At 56.8% G+C, this 18900-nt stretch overlaps 2 protein-coding genes across 4 annotated transcripts in view; both read left to right on the top strand.

Moving 5' to 3' along the window:
* SPNS3 (SPNS lysolipid transporter 3, sphingosine-1-phosphate (putative)) overlaps positions 1-6821 on the top strand; it is a 67578-nt gene extending 60757 nt beyond the window's left edge. Inside the window, exons 12-14 of the mRNA XM_060133430.1 lie at positions 5158-5256; positions 5357-5528; positions 6423-6821. Coding sequence (XP_059989413.1) covers positions 5158-5256; positions 5357-5528; positions 6423-6511 — 360 coding nt within the window. The 3' untranslated portion in view covers positions 6512-6821. The remainder of the gene's footprint in view (positions 1-5157; positions 5257-5356; positions 5529-6422) is intronic.
* An 8887-nt stretch (positions 6822-15708) lies between these two features.
* Positions 15709-18900, top strand: part of SPNS2 (SPNS lysolipid transporter 2, sphingosine-1-phosphate) — a 33943-nt gene continuing 30751 nt past the window's right edge. Inside the window, exon 1 of one of the 3 annotated variants that reach the window (XM_060133870.1) lies at positions 15709-16178. In XM_060133870.1, the coding sequence (XP_059989853.1) occupies positions 15809-16178 (370 nt within the window). In that variant the 5' untranslated portion in view covers positions 15709-15808. The remainder of the gene's footprint in view (positions 16179-18900) is intronic. The other 2 variants (XM_060133868.1, XM_060133869.1) reach the window with 2 other exon arrangements.

Genomic DNA, 18900 nt, shown 5'->3' with positions numbered 1-18900 from the left:
TCACTCTCTGTCTAGATGCTCTGGCCCTCTTCTTGGCCCAGGCTCAGCGAATGTAGAGCCTGGGGCTGTCCTGTCTTTGACTCCTGGGTGGGTGTATCAGCTGCAGGGCTGGCGCGTCTTCTCTTTTCCTCCTTCCAGACAGGAGACTTGGGCTCCATCCCAGACTCAGCCATAGACCTGCTGAATGGCCTTGGGCCTCAGTTTCCTTGTCTATAAAAAGGGGTAATCATGGGCTTCCCTGGTGGCGCAGTGGTTGAGAGTCCGCCTGCCGATGCAGGGGACACGGGTTCGTGCCCCAGTCCGGGAAGATCCCACATGCCGCGGAGCGGCTGGGCCCGTGAGCCATGGCCGCTGAGCCTATGCGTCCGGAGCCTGTGCTCCGCAACGGGAGAGGCCACAGCAGTGAGAGGCCCGCGTACCACACAAAAAAAAAAGGGGTAATCATAACCAGCCTGGCGGGGTAAGCAAGATAGCCTGAAGGAAAGCCCTCTGTATGTGGAATCGTGCTGGCAAATCCTTTATTTTTGGGCCAAACTGTACAGCATGTGGCACCTTACTTCCCCGACCAGGGATTGAACTCGTGTCCCCTGCATTGGAAGTGTGGAACCGCTAGGGAAGTCCCAGGCAAACATTGTTTTGAGTGGGGCTGCCCACTTGTCCTCTGAATCCTGCCCCCTGCAGCTTCCTCCACGTCCCCCCCTCCCCCCGCCTGCTCCCTGCTGCACACGGCAGCCCTGCAGATATGTGAAGACTGCGCCTGTGTGTGCTCCCCCACCACCACCGTGTCTGTGTTTGCAGGAATGATTAACCTGGCAGAGCCAGGCTCTTTGTAGAGCTGTGTGTGGGCTGGGGACAGGCGAGGAGGGGTGAGGGGGCCAGTCAGCCATAGTCTGAGCCATCTGGGTCTGCTGGGGAGCTGGCTGGCACTGCCCAGGGGGCTGGGCTGGACGTGATCCAGCCTACTTAGTGTTCCCCACGGTCCTCCCCTGGCTTGGAGGCCTCCAGCCCCTAAAGCTTAGTGGGGCCTGTCATCCCAGGAAGGCTTCTAGCCCCCCTTCCCCTGCCTCCCCACCTTCCCAAAGCCCCTCAGTGGAGGACAGCCCTGTGACACTTTGGTGGCCGGAGCTGGACCAGTCCCTGCGGTTCTTGGAGCTCAGTCCCCTGACAGAGAGAGGGGGAAGGCTCCAGGGGGGAGTGGTGTCCGGCAGCGGGGGGCTCGCAGCTGTGGGGTGGAGGGCAGACAGATGGCAGCTGGGGGCAGGGTGAGGAAGGGTGGGAGGTGACATGACCTGGAGAGTAAGAAGCGGCGCAGGGGAGAGGAGAGAGAGGGTGGTAGCTGGAGTTGGCAGGTCATAGGTAGCTGGGGTTGCTTTTCTAGAGGTGAGGCAGGAGCAGGCTCCAGGGGCCCAGAGGGGAGATGGGTGGAGAGAGGCCAGCAGGGGGTGGGATGGGGCTGGGGAGGAAGCAGCGTGCAGCAAGGCAGGGGCAGGAAGTGTGGCGACACTGGTGTGGCAGGAAGTGCAGGGAGGTCCCTGCTGGCTGCCCTTGCTCCTGAAGCACAGAAGGTGAGAGGGCAGCAGAGCCCAGGAGCCAGGATTCTGGAACAGTCCATCTGCTTCCACTCCCAGTCCTGCACCTCTCTGGCTGGCCTTGGTTTGCTCAAGTGTGCAGAAAGGTGGTACCTACCTACCAGTTACGCCCAGGCTACGCGGGCAGAGTGAGCTAAGCCTGTATCACGCACGTTCCTGCGGGGTTGCTGTGGGCTCCATGGCCCCATGTCAGACCTGCCTCAGAGACACGGCTCTCTTTGATCTGCTTATCCACAAGGAGGAGAACCCAGATTCTCTCTGGGGAAGAGACCTCAGGGGCTCTTCAGTGGTTCCCAAACTTCACTGAGCCTAAGAATCAGGTTTGGGGGAGCTTGTTACAAATTCAGCTTCCAGGCCCTCTGTCTTCAGGGTCTGATTCAGTTGGGTCTGTGTTGGGTTGAGGGGTCTGCATTGCTGTCGAATGTCCTGCGTGATCCCGGTAGAGCCGTTCCTCAGAACGCACTGGAAAACACTGGTCTAATGTAGCCAGCTCCCCAGCTCGTAAACCCTCTGCGACATTCTGACTAGTGCAGTCCGTCCCCTTGTTCACCTACTCTCTGACGGGGAGCTCACTCTTTGCACGCTGGGAAGCCCCTACCTCCTGGTGGGTGAGTTAATAAAAAGGACCTTGGCTCGTCACAGCCAAGACCCACTTCAGACCCACCTCCGGCAACCTCCCCCTGCCCGGCGGGGCCTCAGAGCGCCTCGCTTCCTGGAAGGCTGGAGAGTGTGTCTCCCCAGATGAACTCCCTGCTTCCCCAGACCTACTGATGGGGTCTCTGGCTCCCTCCACACCCTCCTGTCTGTCTGGGCCCCGCTCCAGCTTACCCACCGCCAACCGTGGGGAGTAGGGTAGAAGGGGGACTCACTCCAGGTCTGTCCTCCAGGGTGCTGGAAATCCGCCACCAGGCTCACCTCCCACCTCCTCAGCACATCGCCACCCCCTCCTGCTGGGGGCTCATCACCCGCCTGGTCTCCATGCTTCCCTGCTCTGCCTGCTGCCCCTAGGTAGCCGTCTGCTCACTTGTCTGTCTCACCCTCCCAGGGGTGTCTGGGTGGGAGGGCTGAGTGGGGAACGTGAGGCAGGCTGCCAGGGAGTCTGCACCTGGTGACTGGTACAGTAACCAGTAACCGACTTTCTGCACTCCCTTGATGCACGCCCTTGATTGGCGCTGGTTATGCCCCTGGATATAAAGGGAACAGTTCTTCTAAGAAGGGCGAGTCAAAAACAGAGGGGTTTTTATCTCGGAATAGAGCGTGCCTGGAGTTTTGGGAACCCAAAAGCCTCTGAACTTCTAAAATTACCTGCTGGGCTCTCTAGCTGCTGGTGGGGCCCAGCCTTGACCCTTGGCTACGTGGAGACCCTGGGGACCCAGAACAGGCAGGGGGAGACCTACCTCTCCCGCCACTGGCATCAGGGGCTAGTCCAGGTCCCGCAGGTTGGAGTTCCTGGGAGGGGAGGAAGGAGGGTCCAACCAGCCCCTGCACGGACTTTTTTGGACACTCAGAGTCCATCTTCTAGGAGGCCCTGCCCTTCTGCCCAGAACCACCAGTGAGTAATCACATAATTATGGGGTGAGAAGGAAGCACTTGGGGAAGGTGCAAAGCTGTGGTCAGTTCCTTCTCAGGCTTGTTGGCAGGTCTAGGTGATGGGTGGGAGGCCCGGCCTCTCTCACCACCTGGACAGAGTGGCTCAGCGCCGGTGACTCCAGGACCAGCCGGTCACCCTCAAGAGTGACTCTTACTGCCCTGCCCACCCACAAACCCCTCTCTCCAGTCCCCGGGCTCTGGCCTTCACACCTTGGCTCACACCGTCCCCTGTCTGGAGTTCCCTTCCCTGCTCTCGCTGCCAGTTAGCGGTTTTCGGGGCTTGGGGTGAGCTTCTCCTCTCGGTTCTTCTCACTGTTTTCCAAATGTTCTATAAAAAATGCGTAAATATTGCTGGAAAGTTTCCTTCTTGCTTCTAACAGCAGAATGGTCAAAGGTCAGACCCTGGAGAAGAAGGCCTGGGATCAAATCTCAGCCCTACCATTTCCTGGCTGGGTGACCCTGGGCAAGTTACTCACCCTCTCTGTGGAGGGTTTCCCATCTGTAACATGTGGCTAGTAATCGTATCTCCCTCATGGGTTGGTTGAGTGGATATATAAGATATATATATATATGTATATGAGATACAGAAAATGCATACAGGAAGCATTTAATAAATGTTAATTATTATAATAATAATTATTATCATCGTTATTATTCTCTGAGGGGCTCAGATTATGGACAGCTAGGCCTTGGGACTAAGGCCCTGGGGTGAGAAGTTTCCCTGTGGCTGCCCTGTTGGGACTGTGTGACGTGTGGCTTCTACTTGAACCTCCTGCCTCCCTCCCCTCCCGTGCTGCAGCCCTGGGTTCTGGCAGGGCCTCTCCTGAGACCAGTCTCCATGATGGTTCTACTTGACTTATTGAGTTGGCAAACTTTCAGCTGGTCCCCTCTGTGCCTGGTGCCTTGCTGAACCCCAGGGACCCCAAGAGAACTTAGGCAGGAGCTTTGCTGCTGGACAATGTAAGGGTAAGGGGAGGAGGACCATGAACCTTCCAGCTGAGGGGGATGTGCCTTCAGTTAGGGGTGCGCACGAGCTGGGGGAGCTCAGGGCAGGCACCTGAACTCTGGGAAGGCTTCACAGAGGCGGTGACCCAAAGGCAGGCACCTGAACTCTGGGAAGGCTTCACAGAGGCGGTGACCCAAAGGTCAGTGCTGAAGGACGAATGGGGATGCTCCAGCTGGACCAGAGAGGGGAAGGCTTGCCAAGCAGAAGGCACAGCATGTTCAAATGCCTGGAAGCTTTCTGCCCCTTAGAATCATAGGGCATGATTTCAGCCTGATGTCCTCCAGGTATCAGATGAGGAATGATAATGAAAGTAACCCTTTATGTAGGTACTATTATTATCCCCATATGGGGTTGAGGAGTCCGAGGCACAGAAAGGTGAAGTGACTTGCCCAAGGTCACACGGCTAGTGAGTTGGGGGTGTGGGATTGGAACCCAGACAATCTGACTCTGGAATTCATATTCTTAACCTCCCAAGTGGGCCTTTTCAGCAAGCCTGCCTTCGGTCTCTGCCCAGAGGGGCTTCTTGAGATGGGGGCTGAGCCCTCCACACCACTCCGCCCAGGCGCCCACACATGCAGGTGCCTAGCTGTGCACCCGCTCTTCACCCCACAGCCCACACTGCTGCCTTGTGGGCCCCTGAGCTGGGACACACCTGCCCCATCACTGTTGTCACAGCCATGCCTGGTTGCCCTGATTTAACAGTGAATCCTCAAGAGGGGTGGCCTTCATCAGGGACCTGGCAGCTCCATCCCAGGGGACCAGGGAGCCTTCCTGAGCCTCCAGGCGACCTGATGGCTCAGTGGTGGGGCTTCAGGCATTGGGTTCGTCGACCCCCTGCCATCCCACCCTCTTGGCCAGCCTGTCACCCTGCCAGGCTGGTCCTTGGCAGCCGGGGGACAGAATAGGGCATGAGGGGGCACCTGCTCCTTGCCCTCGCTTGGGGAGCTCCCTTGGTGCTTCTGTGTTTTGCAGTCCGTGGTGGTACCCAGGTGCCGGGGGACGGCAGAGGCGCTTCAGATCACAGTGGGCCACATCCTGGGAGATGCCGGCAGCCCCTACCTCACTGGACTTGTAAGGCTGGGTGGATGGCAGGGGTCCAGGGAGGAAGTGCACTTGAAGGCCTGGAGGCTGGTCTGGTGGGCCCGACAGACCCAGCCTGTCTCCTCTGCAGATCTCCAGCGCCCTGCGGGCTGCGCGTCCCGACTCCTACCTGCAGCGCTTCCTCAGCCTTCAACAGAGCTTCCTGTGCTGCGCCTTCGTTATCGTCCTGGGTGGTGGCTGCTTCCTGCTGACTGCACTGCACCTGGAGAGAGACCAGGCCCAGGCCCAGGCCCGGCAGACAGGTACCCCTGCCACCTTGCACCCATACCAGGCTCAGGGCTGACCCTATAGGAGCAGGATCACCACCCACCCGCTGAGCCCCTGGCTAGTTCATTTGTTCATCCATTCACCCATAGTTATTACGTCCCTGCTATGTGCCAGGCAAGGTTGCAGATGCTGGGGAGTGAACACCAAGTCCGAGCCCCCATGAAGCGAAACAAACAGAAGAAGTAGAAGATAGAGTATGTTCAAGGTGATAAGTGCTACGGAGAGACATAAAGCAGGAAAGTGGGGAGAGAGGAACAGGTGGGGGCAGGTTGCAGTTTTCGAAAGGGTGGTCAGAGAGGTCCGCACTGCGCGGGGACTGAGTCATGCAGCTATCTGGGGGAAGGTGCTCCTGGCAGGGGGAAAAGCTAGTGCAAAGGCCCCGAGGTAGGAATGGACCTGTTGTGTTTGAAGACTGGCAAGGAGGCCAGTGTGGCTGGAGCCAGGAGCAAGGGGGCCAGTGGTTGGGACGAGGGTGACAGTAATGGGACCAGAGCGTGGGGGCTTTGGGGGCCTTTGCAGGGACTGAGGCCTTACACAGAGGGAGATGGGAGCTGCTTTCTGGTTTCCAGTGCACAAGCCCCAGGGTGTCTGATTTACATCCTAAAAGCACCACTCTGGCGCTGCTATGTTGAGAACAGACTGCAGGGGGCTAGTGTTGAAGCAGAGACGCCACAGGAGGCCCTGCAGCCATCAGGGGAGAGCAGCGGGGCTGGGACCATGGTGGTGGCATTGAAGGTGGGGAGAACGGGTCGGATCTGGAATTTATTTTGAAAACGGAAGCTAGAGGATTTCATGACAGGCTGTGCCCAGGCCTCGTCCCCAAACGCCTTTGCCTCCTTTGGGGCTGGCTGAGCGATTTCTTCCCACAGGGATCCCCGACAGCAAGGACGTGCACAGCGAGGCCATGGAGAGCCAATGCCTGCTTCCCAGCACCGGTGCCTCCCCAGAGGACCCCTGAGGCACCTGCCTTGCAGCGAGGAGGTCCCACCCACCCTGCTCGCACCTTTCTGGGCGGCCTCCACTGTATCAGTGCCTCTGCCCACCTTTGACTGCGGCTCCGGGACCCTGGCCAAGCTGCACCTGCCACTTCTTCGCTCCCAGCTAGAGAGCTGGCAGCGCCTGTGGCTGGGCTGGGAATTGAGCTGTCAGCACCCTCAGTGGGAGGCCTGAGCCTGTGCCTGCACCCAGCACGAGGCCACGCCAGCGCGGGTCCCTCAGCCTGGCTGCTGGCGGCCCGATTAAAGTGTGGCCAGTACAAAGCCCGTGGATATAGGCCTTTGGACCTATGTTATTTATAGCCTCAAGGTGTCTCTGCTGGGATTAGAAGCAGGAGACGGGGAGGTGGGCAGTCTGGGCCAAGGATGCAGGGCTGCTCAGCATGGGCCTCTGGGCGTCCGCACCCTGGACCGCCTGCTCTGACCCAGGTTCCCCAGCCTGCAGGGGCAGCCCTCTGCGTGCGTTCACCCTCTGAACGAAGTGGGGGCTGAATCAGTAGTCTTGAAGAGAGGTTTCTACTCCGGTGCTGGTGTGGGAGTGTGGCTGCAAGAACCAAGGAGGCACTCAGAGGAGTGCCCAGGCCTGCGCAGACCCACGCTGGGGGGCTGGCATGGCTGTGCGTGAGGGCCCTGCTCTGCATCTCGGCCTCCTCCCGCACGGGGAGGGCCGGCTCGCTGGGACTCGTATTTGCCCCTGGGCTCGGAGCAGCTGGGCACAGTGGGCCCCGCAGGAGATCAACAGCTTCCAGGCGGGCAGCAGTGGGGAGGCATGTCCTTTCCGCCATGAGCATAAGTGGGTCTCCCCTGCCCTGGTGCCCAGCTAGGCACTCACTGTTCACTTGCTGATCGCCACTTGCGGTGTGCCAGGCTGGGCCTGCCTCCCAGCAGCTGTGGGCAGAGCAGTGACCCAGACTCACACTCACCTCCTGACCCTTGCTTGCCGCCCCCCTGCCCCCCTGTGGTGTCCTCCCTGCCCCTTATGTTGGATGGGACAGGCTCCAGGAGCTGGACACTCCCGCTTAGCCCGCGCCTGCCACGCTCACCCCCAAGTCTCAGCGGCCCCTCAGGAACAGCTGTCACCAGGGTGACCTCCCCTTCCATCCACGATCTGACGCTTGGCGCTCCTGAAACGGCCGGCCCTGAAGTTAGGAGAGAAAGGATTCATGAGGCTGCATGGTAAGGGTTCTGCACCCAGTTACAGTGTGGGTGCGGGAGAGGGGTCCGTTCCCACACCACCAAGCGATTCTCTGACTCTCGCTGGGGGCCTACAATTCAACTCGACTCTGAGACTATCTACCCAGAGATAGCATCAGATTCCGCAGGGTAAGGATGCAGTGCAAAAGACTGTCCCTGTCACCCCTGTGCCGTGGTTCAGATGCCAATCACAAGTCCAGGCTGTGACCAATTGTAAATCCAAGGTTCTCACAACCCCTTCCTTGGGTTCCATTAATGTGCTAGAGAACTTAGGAAACCCATTTACTCACTATATTGCCAGTTTATTATAAAGTATAGCTCAGAAATAGCCAGATGGAAGAGATGCATAGGACAGGGTATGGGGAAAGGACTCCACACTGTCTCCAAGCACCACTCTCCCCAGATGTCCATGTGTTCACCAACCCGGAAGCTCTCCGGACCCAGTCCTTTTAGATTTTACGGAGGCTTCATTACTTAGGCATGATTGATTAAACCGTCACTGGTTGATCTCAATCTCCAGCCTCTCTCCCCTCCCGGGAGGTAGTTGGCGGGGGTGGTGGAGCTGAAAGTTCCAACCTTCTAATCACAAGGCTGGTTCTCTGGCAAGCAGCCTCATCCTTAGGTGAGTTCCAAAAGTCACCTCCTTAACAAAGGAAAGACACTTTTAGGGCTCTCATCACCTAGGAAACTCCAGGGGTTTTAGGAGCTCTGTGCCAGAAACAGGATGAAGACCAAATATATATTTCTTATTAGAAATCACAGTATCATACTTAGTTTCATCTGAGAAGGAGGCAGTCGGTCTGTGCGGGATTCACTGGCTGTGCGACCCGGGCCACTTCCTGTCTTTTCCGAGCTGCAGACTCCCCAGCTATATTTAAGAGGTGTGTTGAATGTGATTTTTCTAACCTAGACCTCATGTGATTTCTCACGGGCTGGGTCTAGGTCCACAGAAGCCCAGCTCCAGGATCTTCCTCCCTGGGGAGGACCCCTGTGAGATTCAGCTCCCAGGAGATGGGCAAGCGCTTCCCAAGAGCCATCAGCTACCCCTACCTCTCCCACCTCAGAGTCCTCAGGCTGGGGAGAGAGATCAGAAACATGCGTTGGTACCAGTGGGTGCCCATCTTGGTGTTGGGCAGTGACTCCAACCCTGCCCTTGGACCTCACGGCCCCAGAAGGAACAGGGAAACGCTTGGCTGGGCCAAGTGAGGCACACCTATGGGCAGAAGAAGGGGTTACATCCCTCAGAAGCGTTGAGGAGTCAGCCTCTGGTAAAAAGCCAGAGGTGTGGGGAAGGGAATCCCTGGTGGATAGAACAGGCCGAAGTGCAGGGGATGGGGCAGAAGATACGTGATGAGTCACAGAGAGGTGTGGTGTGGTCAGAAGGGAGGGGGTATGTGTGTTTTGGGGGAGAGAGAGGGAGCGGGAGAGACTGGCTGGGACCAGAGGGCTCAGATGCCAGCCGAGGAGCTGGAGCATGAATCCTGTAATCAGGGAAGTTCTTTCTGACTCAAGTGCTTTCTGGGGTTTGGGTTGCCAGGCAGGGCAGGGTGGTGCTTTCTGGGACTGAGCTAGACAAAGTGCCCCACCAGGAGTTTATATGATGTTATCATCCAAAGTGTTTGGAGGCGGGGCAGGAGCAGGACGGGCTGGCAGACTCTGGGAGGAAGGGACCAGTATCTGTTCTGCAAGCAACCCGACCCCAGCTGTACTCAGCTCCCACCCCTTGCCTCTCTGGGGCTGGTCACTCAGACCTCACTGTGCTGAGGTCGCAGGTATAGGTCTCTGAGAACCCAGCCACTCGGGCTAGGCAGGAGTGGTCAATAGAACGCACCTTTCTGGCCAACAGGGCACTTGCTGGGTGATCAGTCCCTGATACTGTGGACTCACTTGTTGGGAATGTTGATGGAGGAGCACACTGCTGAGCAGGACGAGGCCCTCAGACCTGATCTGCTCACATCATGTGTTAATTGCTCTTCCTGGACATACGCTGCATTCCAGCTCCCAGGTGTCATCCAGGTATGCAGGTGTGCTTGGTCAGTGTGTGTGTGCCTGTGCGTGCTCATCTCTGTGTTGGTGTGTGAGCACGTGAGGAGGTGTTTGTAGGGTCTGGATGAGAAAACTCTTCTTCCACCCTGACCTCAGGCTTGAAGGGTTAAACACGTGCGTCGAGATGGTCACCCCAGTCCTGGCTTGTCCCCCTGCAACACCAGACATCAGTCTGTTTCATTCCCTGAAGAGTCTATCTTTCCTCCATGCCTGGGTGGGCCTGTGAGCCTTCTGATTTAATGCAGCTGCAGGAGGCAACCAGAGGTGGTTGGAGCCAAGCCTTATCTGACACAGGGAGGTATGGGACTGCACGTGCTCTTTCTGTGGGACCACATCAGTTAAGGTTGTAGGGTGGTGTGCAACAGAAACTGACTGATATCTTAAGCAAGAAAGGGATTTGTTGAAGACCTCAGGAGCTCACTGTGAGCTCTATGGGAAGATTGGAGATTCAGGGGCCAGGGCTCCAGGGCCATCTTATTGGGACATTTTCTCCCTATTCTTTTTCCTAGGCTGGCCCAGCAATATATTTTTTTGTTTACATATTTGGGTTCCATGTAAAAGTTTGAGAAAAGGGCTGTTCTGCTAAAAAAAAACCAAAAAACAAAATGCTGATCCAATACACCTTTGAGGCCATCTGCACTGGAATGTGAATTAAAGGCCTAGATTGGTGTCCTGTGACATCAGATTTAAAGCCCTGGCTGAGAGAGTCCAGTTGGATCCTACGCCCATGCCTTGATTTATAGCTCCATTAAGACCAGGAAACCAGGGTCACTTAGCAAGGGAAATGGACATTGAGCATCAAAATAAAACATCAGTGAAAGAAAACAAGACCAGAAAAAACAAACCCACAAAAACCAACGACTGTGTCCATTACAGTGATCCTGGGCAGGCCACTGGCCTTCTCTCAGATGCAGCCTCTCACGGGACAGGGAAGAGGCTGGACTCAGTGTCCTTCAAGGGATTCTTCACTTCTCATAGTCTGAGTCCATGATCAAAGGAGATCGGAGCGTCTGTAATTCAGAAAGTGTTAAGAATGTTCAAAAGACAGAACAGGAACTTCTGTGTTAGTGGGGACTCAGAGGCATCTGTTCTGAGCAGGAGAGAGAGGCAGAGACGAAGCGTTCTGAGCAAAACTCGTGAGGCAGGCCCAGGCTGGGGGATGGAGGGGCTCCAAGAAGTCCTCAGCTTGGCAACAGCGGGAGCAGAGAGGAGGTGTCCTCTCCCTACCCGTGGGTGGTGCCCTGTGGAGAACGTATTCAAAGGGTGGGAGGGAAATGGCACAGGGAAGCTAATGGAGGGTGGAGTCAATCAGGGAGAAAATGCCTTTACCAGAAGGGCCCGGAGAGGAATCTGGCTGGTTCTGAGTCACGCAGAGCAACAGATACATGATGCAAATCAGCACACACTTACTGAGCACCTGCTAAATGTCATTTACTCATTCAGTCACAAACATTCTCTGAGCACCTCCACTGTCCTGGACAGCAGAAGTGAATCAGACAGCGTATGGGCCCTTAAGGCTCACGATCTGTTGTTGGGCCGGTGGAGGGGAGTGGTGGACTCATGTACAAACATAGTCAGCACAATGAGTTTGCTGTGATGGAGGAGGGATACACAGGTTACTCAAGTAACCTAGGGGAGGAAATGACAATTGAAACAAGCAGGTCAGGGAGGGCTTCCTGGAGGAAGTCATGGCTGTGCTGGATTTCTGAAGGACTAATGGGAGGAGTGACCTAGGTAGACAGCATAGGCAGAGCAGGACTAAAAAGCCGGGGGAGGGGGCTGCCCAGGGGACGCTCTCCGTGGTCCTGAACCATCAATGTGTTAGTAGGACAAGGGCTTTTGTGTTGAGGGGAGAGCGGGGACTAGAGACAACTGCCCCCAATTCCTGCCACTCCTCTGGGCTCCAGGAAGTATAACTATGAGCGAGTTCAGGGAGATCAATTTTCAGTGTAGACGAGTGTAATTTTGAGAGATGGGCTGTAGGATTTAAGGCTGGAGATTGGCATGGGTCATGAAGGGTTATCGGAGATCATGTTAAGGAAATTAGATATTTTTTAAAAATTAATTTTATTGAAGTATAGTTGATTTCCAATGTCATGTTTATTTCTGCTGTACCGCAGAGTGTTTCAGTTATACATATATATATTCTTTTTCATTTTCTTTTCCATTATGGTTTATTACAGGATATTGAATATGTAGTTCCCTGTGCTATACAGTAGGACCTTGTTGTTTATCCATTCTATATATAATAGTTTGCATCTGCTAATCCCAAACTCCCAATCCATCCCTCCCTCACCGCCCCCCCCCACTTGGCAACCACAAGTCTGTTCTCTGTGAGTCTGTTTCTGTTTCGTAGATAGGAACTTAGATATTTTTAATCCTGTAGGCAGTGGGGAGCCATGGAAAAGTTTTGTGCAAGGTAGTGGTAGGGTTGCATGTGTGATTTAGAAAATTACTGGCAAAAAATATGAAGAAAAGACTGGACGGGGGACTTCCCTGGCAGTCCAGTGGTCAAGACTCCGCACTTCCACTGCAGGGGCTGTGGGTTCGATCCCTGGTTGGGGGACTGAAAAAAAAAGAAAAGAAAAAGACTGAAGGGGAATGTTGGAACAGGTGGTGTTCATCTTTAAAAGGGTCCAAGTGAGACATGGAGAGGTTTGAGCTAAGTCCATGAGCAATTGGGACACTGGGAGATATTAAAGAGAAAAAATGGACAGGCCCTAGAGGTGGGAGTTGAGGGAGAGGAAGGAGTCCCAAATGGCTCCCAGGTTCCCAGCGCAGTGACAATGTGGATGCCACTGCTATTTGTCAAGAGATAAATGATACTGGGTGGGAGCAGGTTTAGGGGAAAGACAATGAGTTCAATCTTGGATGTGCTGAGTTTAAGGCGCTGGGGGATATCTAGGGGGGAGTGTGCAGGAAACTGCATGTGGACCTAGTGCTCGGAGATGAGGCCACATCTAGAGATGGAGGTTGGGGTGTCCTAGGGAGGTGGATAATTGTTGAAAGCCCAAGCACGGGTGAGAGGCTGCTGAGGGAGAGTGTGCCATGTGAGCAGGGAGGAGACTGAGGCTGAGCCCTGGAGACACTCCTGTGTAGGGAGGTGGGCAGAGGGGAGGTGGACTGAGCTCCCAGGTGGCAGCCGTGGGGGAGCCAGTATTTCTCAGAGTGTGTTCTGCAAAGCTGTAGTCATCTTACGAGATGTTCTGTGGTCTAGTACACATGGGGACAGGGCAGCCTATGCTTCCCCATGGGAGACTCCCAGTGTACACTCTCAGATTACAGACTCTGAAAAGTTCCTCAGTTAGGAAACCTAATTCTCTGTGTTTATCCCACCATTTCTCAAATATACTTGCCCTTGGGACACTGGCCACTAATGAAACGTGCCCCATTTGTTTTGAAATTATGGTCTAGACCTGATGAACGAATATCAGAAGGCCCTTTAGCCATCATTGAGTTCAGCCTCCCATCACGCTGATGAGAAAGCTCTGTCCTGGAGAAGCTAAGAGCATCGCTCTGGGGCAGTAGAAGAAACACTGGATTAGGGGGCTTAGGTAGATTAGTGACCTTAGGTAGATTACTTCTCTTCCTTGGGTCTCTTTATCTGTGAGATGAAGACAAGAACCCTACAGGTTCTCTAGCTGATGGTCCCAGAGGCTCTCAGGAGGCCACAGTGACTTGCCCAGGGCCATACAGCCCAAAAGGGCTTATTGTCCCCCCATCACCGTGCCTTCGGTGGCCCCTGATCCCACCTAAGGACCCACTCTAGAGAGTGCCTTTGAGTTAAAATCCCAGAAAACCCCACAGACTGGGAATGGCTGGCTTGCTTGGTGGCAGCGTAGAGGTCCCCCAAATTTGAAAGGCTCAAAACTCTGCCAATTTTCCCCTGCTCCAGAGCCTACTCAGTGGTGGAAAGGCAGTACCATGGAAAGGGAATGCTCCCCTTTCTGGCTAAGGCCTAAAACTGCTCCCTGGGCAGAGCTGCGGCTGAAAGGATGAGGAATTTTGGGGAGTGGGAAGGGGACCATGGTGTTGGGCTTAGAGCCATGGTTCTGCCTTCTTCACTGCTGGACAGGCTCCTAGCTGGCCGCATCGCCCCGCTGGGCATTGTCCTTTAGCTAGCACCATCACACAGTTATGAAAGTCAGTGCCAGGGCTCAGTCCCAACCCCATGGAGCTCCTAGGTCTGTCCTTCCCTGTTTAATCACCTGCCATCCTGGGCCACCCCGTGGAACTTCCCTCACCCAGCTTTGCAGTCCTGGGCTCAGCAAACTGGAAAGAGGCAGCAAGGCAACTTTCAGAACGAAATCTGTTTTCCTAACCCTCCCGCCACAGTCATTCATACCCAACACGATGAAGCATATTTTTAGTCACTTTGCAGAATTTAAAATACACCTCGAAGGCGCCAAGAAACACCAGCTTGGGGATTAACTCTGCTCACAAGAGACGGTGGGGCGGGAGTGGGGAGGGGTGACTTGTGCTGTGTCACCCGTTGGCTATGCCATGACTCACCGTGGCCGACACCTTCACGAGATGCACCTGCCCATGGATGTGGGCTCTGGAGCAGCCTGCAGTGGGAACCGAGCTCCCAGCCCAGGCCGAAGATACTGCACCAACCTGGGTCAGCCCCAGCCCTGCTGCCAACTAGCTGCATGTCCACGGTAGGGTCACTTATGGGCCCTGGAACCTGTGTGTGAATAACTCTGGTTTCCCAGGCTCTGTCTACTTCTAACATTATGTCCTCAGCACTCTGTACAGGATTTTCATTTCAAAGCTGCAAACAAATGAATGGGGGAGGGAGCTTACCAAAACCACAGCCCCTCTGAGATGGGTGAGAGTGGAGATTGTGGCCCTGAATACAGAAACTACCTGACCACTCTGCACAGGAGACAGGGCGCCCCGCTCCCCCAAGGGAGGACCTGGGGGACTTCCAGACCCTTTAAATCCTATCCTCCTATCTACCCCCAGAGAGAGAAACTGAGACCCAGAGAAAGTTAGGGGTCTTGTCTAGGGTCATGCCACACACCAGGGCAGAACTGGGCTAGGACCCAGCCTCCTGTCTCCCATTGAGGGCTTTGTCGTCCGCTGCTGAAGTGTGATGCTTGCGGTTGCCCGTTGTCGTGCCCTCGGGAGAGAAGGCCCCCTTTCAATGCCCTGTTTCGTGGGTGGAGGAGGGGGCCGGTTGGAGCCCTGGCTCTCTCTGCCAGGGACTGCCTTTCTGAGGGGCAGGGGTAGGGTCTCGGTGTGCACACAGGAATGGGCCCAGCAGGAGGCAGGGGGCTGGATCTGAGCTTCCCTGGAGAGGTGGGTGACATAGCCTTCTGTGACTGGTGGAGGCCTGGGTCCCGGGCCAACCCCCCACCCGTCACGCTTCTTGGTTCTTACGCAGCCCTCCCTGAACTGATTAAATCATGGCGGGTGAGTAGCTGCTGGAAAGGCCGTGGGCCCTCCTACCCGCGCCCCTGACTTAACCGTCTGAGACCCTCTCTCCAGGATGTCCGTATGTCCTGAGCTCTACCCTTCAGCTCTCTCCCAGAGTCTCCGCCGCGGTAGGGGGCGGGGAGGGCACTGAGTGGGTGCTGGGAAGTCCTGCTTCCCGGACGCTACTCTTAGCTCCGCAGCTCCCCACAAACCCCCTCCGGGTCCTCGTCAGCCTCGGCGGCCGCGCGGCTCCACAGTGACTGCGCCCCCGTCGGGCGGGAGGGGCTCTGCGGCCCGGCCCTCCTCCTCCGCCCCCCGGGGGCAGCACGTGCGGGGCGGGGCTGTGGCCCGAGCCCGGGGCTGATTGGGCGCGGGCCTGGTGGGCGGGGCCGGGCCGCAGCTGTCAGAGCAGCGGCGGCGGCGACCGCAGCGCACCGGGCTGAAACGGTGGCAGCGCCGCAGCCGGGGTCGGAGCGCAGGAGCCGACGGGGCCCGGCCGGGATGGTGCAGCGGCGGCTCCTCGGCGCACACACGCACTGAGTGGGCCCAAGCTGGGCCCCGCGCCCCCCGCGCCCCCCGCCGCCCCGATCCCGGCCGGCATGATGTGCCTGGAATGCGCCTCGGCGGCGGCGGGCGGCGCGGAGGAGGAGGAGGCGGACGCGGAGCGGCGGCGCCGGCGCCGGGGGGCGCAGCGAGGGGCCGGCAGTGGCGGTTGCTGCGGGGCGCGGGCAGCGGGCGCCGCTGGAGTGGCGACCGCCGACGATGAGGTGCAGACGCTGTCGGGCAGCGTGAGACGGGCCCCTTCCGCACCCCCCAGCACCCCCAGCACCCCCAGCTGCGCAGCCGCTGCCAAGGGCCTCGGCGCTCAGCAGCCCAAACCAGCCAGCTTGGGCCGCGGGCGGGGGGCAGCCGCTGCCATCCTCAGCTTGGGCAACGTGCTCAACTACCTGGACAGGTACACCGTAGCAGGTGAGCGAGTGCCCCACCCAGCCCAACAACCAGGACCCTCTGCCTCGAGGTACCTCGGGGAGCCTTCGGTCCCAGGCCCCCTATATCCAAGCCTTTCGTGGGGTCCCTAAGGGCCCTCCGTTCAGACACGACTGGGCAAGTGATGCCCTGAGATCTACTGGTCCAATCCAGGGACCGGCCCCCGTACCCCCGGGCCTGGGGTTGGGGGAGTCCCCACCCCTGGAGTAGCCCGCGCGTCCTCGCCAGCCCTTGACGTCCTATCCGTTGTCCTCTTCTGCGAGAGAGTCTCCTTTGCGTCTCTCTGCGTTCTGACCTCCGCGCCCCCATCCGCCCCAGCCTCAGGTTCCCGGGCCTCTCCTCCCCTTCCCCCAGCCCAGGCTGTCTGTCGGTCCGTAGCCGGTCAGTTCCTTCCTTCCTCCGCCGTCTCCACTCCCCTGCGTGCGTGCGGCGAGTGCGCGCGCCCCTTGCGGGTGTGTGCCAGGGGGAACCAAGTGTGTGCTCGCGGGCGGCGCGGATGTGTGTGTGAGCGCGTGGCTGACAAAGGCTTGGGGCTGCGGGGAGCGGAGGGAGGGGCGGGGCGGGTCCGCGGCGCCTGGGGACCCAGGATGCGGTTTGCAGCTGGCCCTGGCTAGAGGCCCGAAGACGCCTCCCCCTGTTCTGTGTCGCTTGGGGCCTGGGGTAGGGCGCGGGCCACTGGGGCTGCCTCATCCTCTGTGAGCATCTCCGGGAATCAGCCTTGGGGAGGGGCTAGAGGTAGATAGAACAACTGAGTTCTAGCCCCGGATTTTCCCCCTTGTGCTTGGTGTGTGACCTTGGGCCGGTCTTAGCCTATGTTTAGGTCTGTTTCCCCGTTTGTAAGGTGGTTGGTCCTCAGGCCCTTCTGGGATTCCAGTCTCCTCGCTCCCCTCCTATAGTTCTGGGGTGGGGGGCGGGGGGTGGTGGTGCCTGTGAACAGGGGTTTTCCCTAAATTGAGCTGCCCCTCGGTGGGAAGGGTGCAGCCTTGAGAGAAAGAGACTTTGGCCAGGCTAGCACGTGGGGGCTCTCTGCCATGGGAGAGCAGTGACTGGATACCTGACATCCTGGCGTGCTGGCCTAACCATAGCTTAGTAAAACCTGGAACTAGAAAAAAAAAAAAAGATGGAGGAATTTTGGACAGACTCGAAAGAGAACTAACTTTGTACCCATGGAGAGAGGCAAGCTCTGGCTTAAACCATAAAACATATGCCACCTGGGTCCCCTTCCCTAGGACTCAAGTCTCCCCCTCTCTTGAATGGGCTTTTTTGTCAAGGAGAAGGAGGAACTCTGATGGGAGAGCAGAGGCTTCCGCCTTTCCCCACTCCCACTTTCAAAACCCTTTATCTCTCTGACCCTCCCTGCGGGGTGTTGGAAGTGGGTACCAGTGGCACCAGTTTCCGGGTCGAGCTCAAGGGGCTCTTACTTCGGCCTGGTGAGCAGGAGTACCCAGCACCGCCCAAGTGCACCAGCCCCATGGCACACACATGTGCCCTGCTGCCTGGGACCTGGGAGCTTAGGTGCCACCCTAAAGTGGGGAGAAGTCAGAGAACACGGGGGGGCCTGTAGTTAGTGCAACATCGACTTCTGTCCGTAGATGGGCAAACCGAGGCTCTTGTCCAAGATGGCCCGGAGAGTGCGTGACAAAGCTGGTGTTCGATCTGCCTGTTTCCCGCCCTCTCAGCTGGGCAATGAATGGCCTGCTTCTAGTGCTGTAACACACTCCAATTTGTTTTTTCATGCCCCTGACCACCCCCTCTGATATTCTTAGGGAAGCCGACTCTGCTAGGGGCTGAGGTGCGGTGGTGGGATCAGGGAGGGATGGTGCTTATCTGCCCCCACCCCCACTTGCGTCCCAGAGTCAGAATGCGAGAACAAGATAGGAAATTTCTGGTGAATTGGTAAGGGGGGGTGGGGCAGTAGGGAGGAAGGCCCGGAAAGCTCTGTGCAAACACCGCCTGAGCTGTGCATCCCTCCCCGTCCCTCCAGGGTGGGAGCTCATGCACCACCCTGCCCCCAACACACAGCATACACAGATTTCCTCTCCGGATAAGCCTGGCTCCCTCCCTCTCTCTTTATGGTAGATTCTCCTACCACCCCCACCTTGCTGCCAAGTTCAGTTTTCTGGAAGATTTACTGTCTCTATGGCAACTACTATGGCTTGATGGATCTTGGGAGACTGGGGGGACCACAGGGGAATGGTCATCCCTGGCCCCAGTCCACCTGTTGCTGGCTGTCCAGCTGGGACAGAGGAGGGGAGGCAGACAGTCCACTGCTCAGTCATCTTTGATATTTGCGCCCAGCTGATCCCTGAGAACCTCACCATCTGGCCCTGCCTCCCCCATCAAAAAATGGGTGAGTTCCCACTCTCTTCCTTTAAATCTGTCCTGTGCATTTCTGTTTTCACGGTATAGACCAGCTCTGTCCAAAAGGGATATAAATGCAAGCCACGGATATAATTTAAAATTTTCTAGTAGCCACATTAAAAAAGTAAAAAGAATAGGTGAAGTGAATTAATAATGTATTTTATTCCACTCAATATATCCAACATAATTCAACATGTAATCAATATAAATGCTACTCATGGGATAGTTCGCCTACTTTTCATACTGAGTTTCAAAACTCAGCGTGTTTTACATTTACAGCACACGTCAGTTTGGACTAGTTGCTATTCAGGTGTCCAACAGCCACAGTGGCTCGGGGCCATTG

Source organism: Lagenorhynchus albirostris, chromosome 20, assembly GCF_949774975.1.
Source record: "Lagenorhynchus albirostris chromosome 20, mLagAlb1.1, whole genome shotgun sequence".
In the NCBI taxonomy this organism is placed as follows: Eukaryota; Metazoa; Chordata; class Mammalia; order Artiodactyla; family Delphinidae; genus Lagenorhynchus; species Lagenorhynchus albirostris.
Note: the sequence above shows the minus strand (reverse complement) of the source record. Positions and strands in the feature narration are given on the sequence as shown.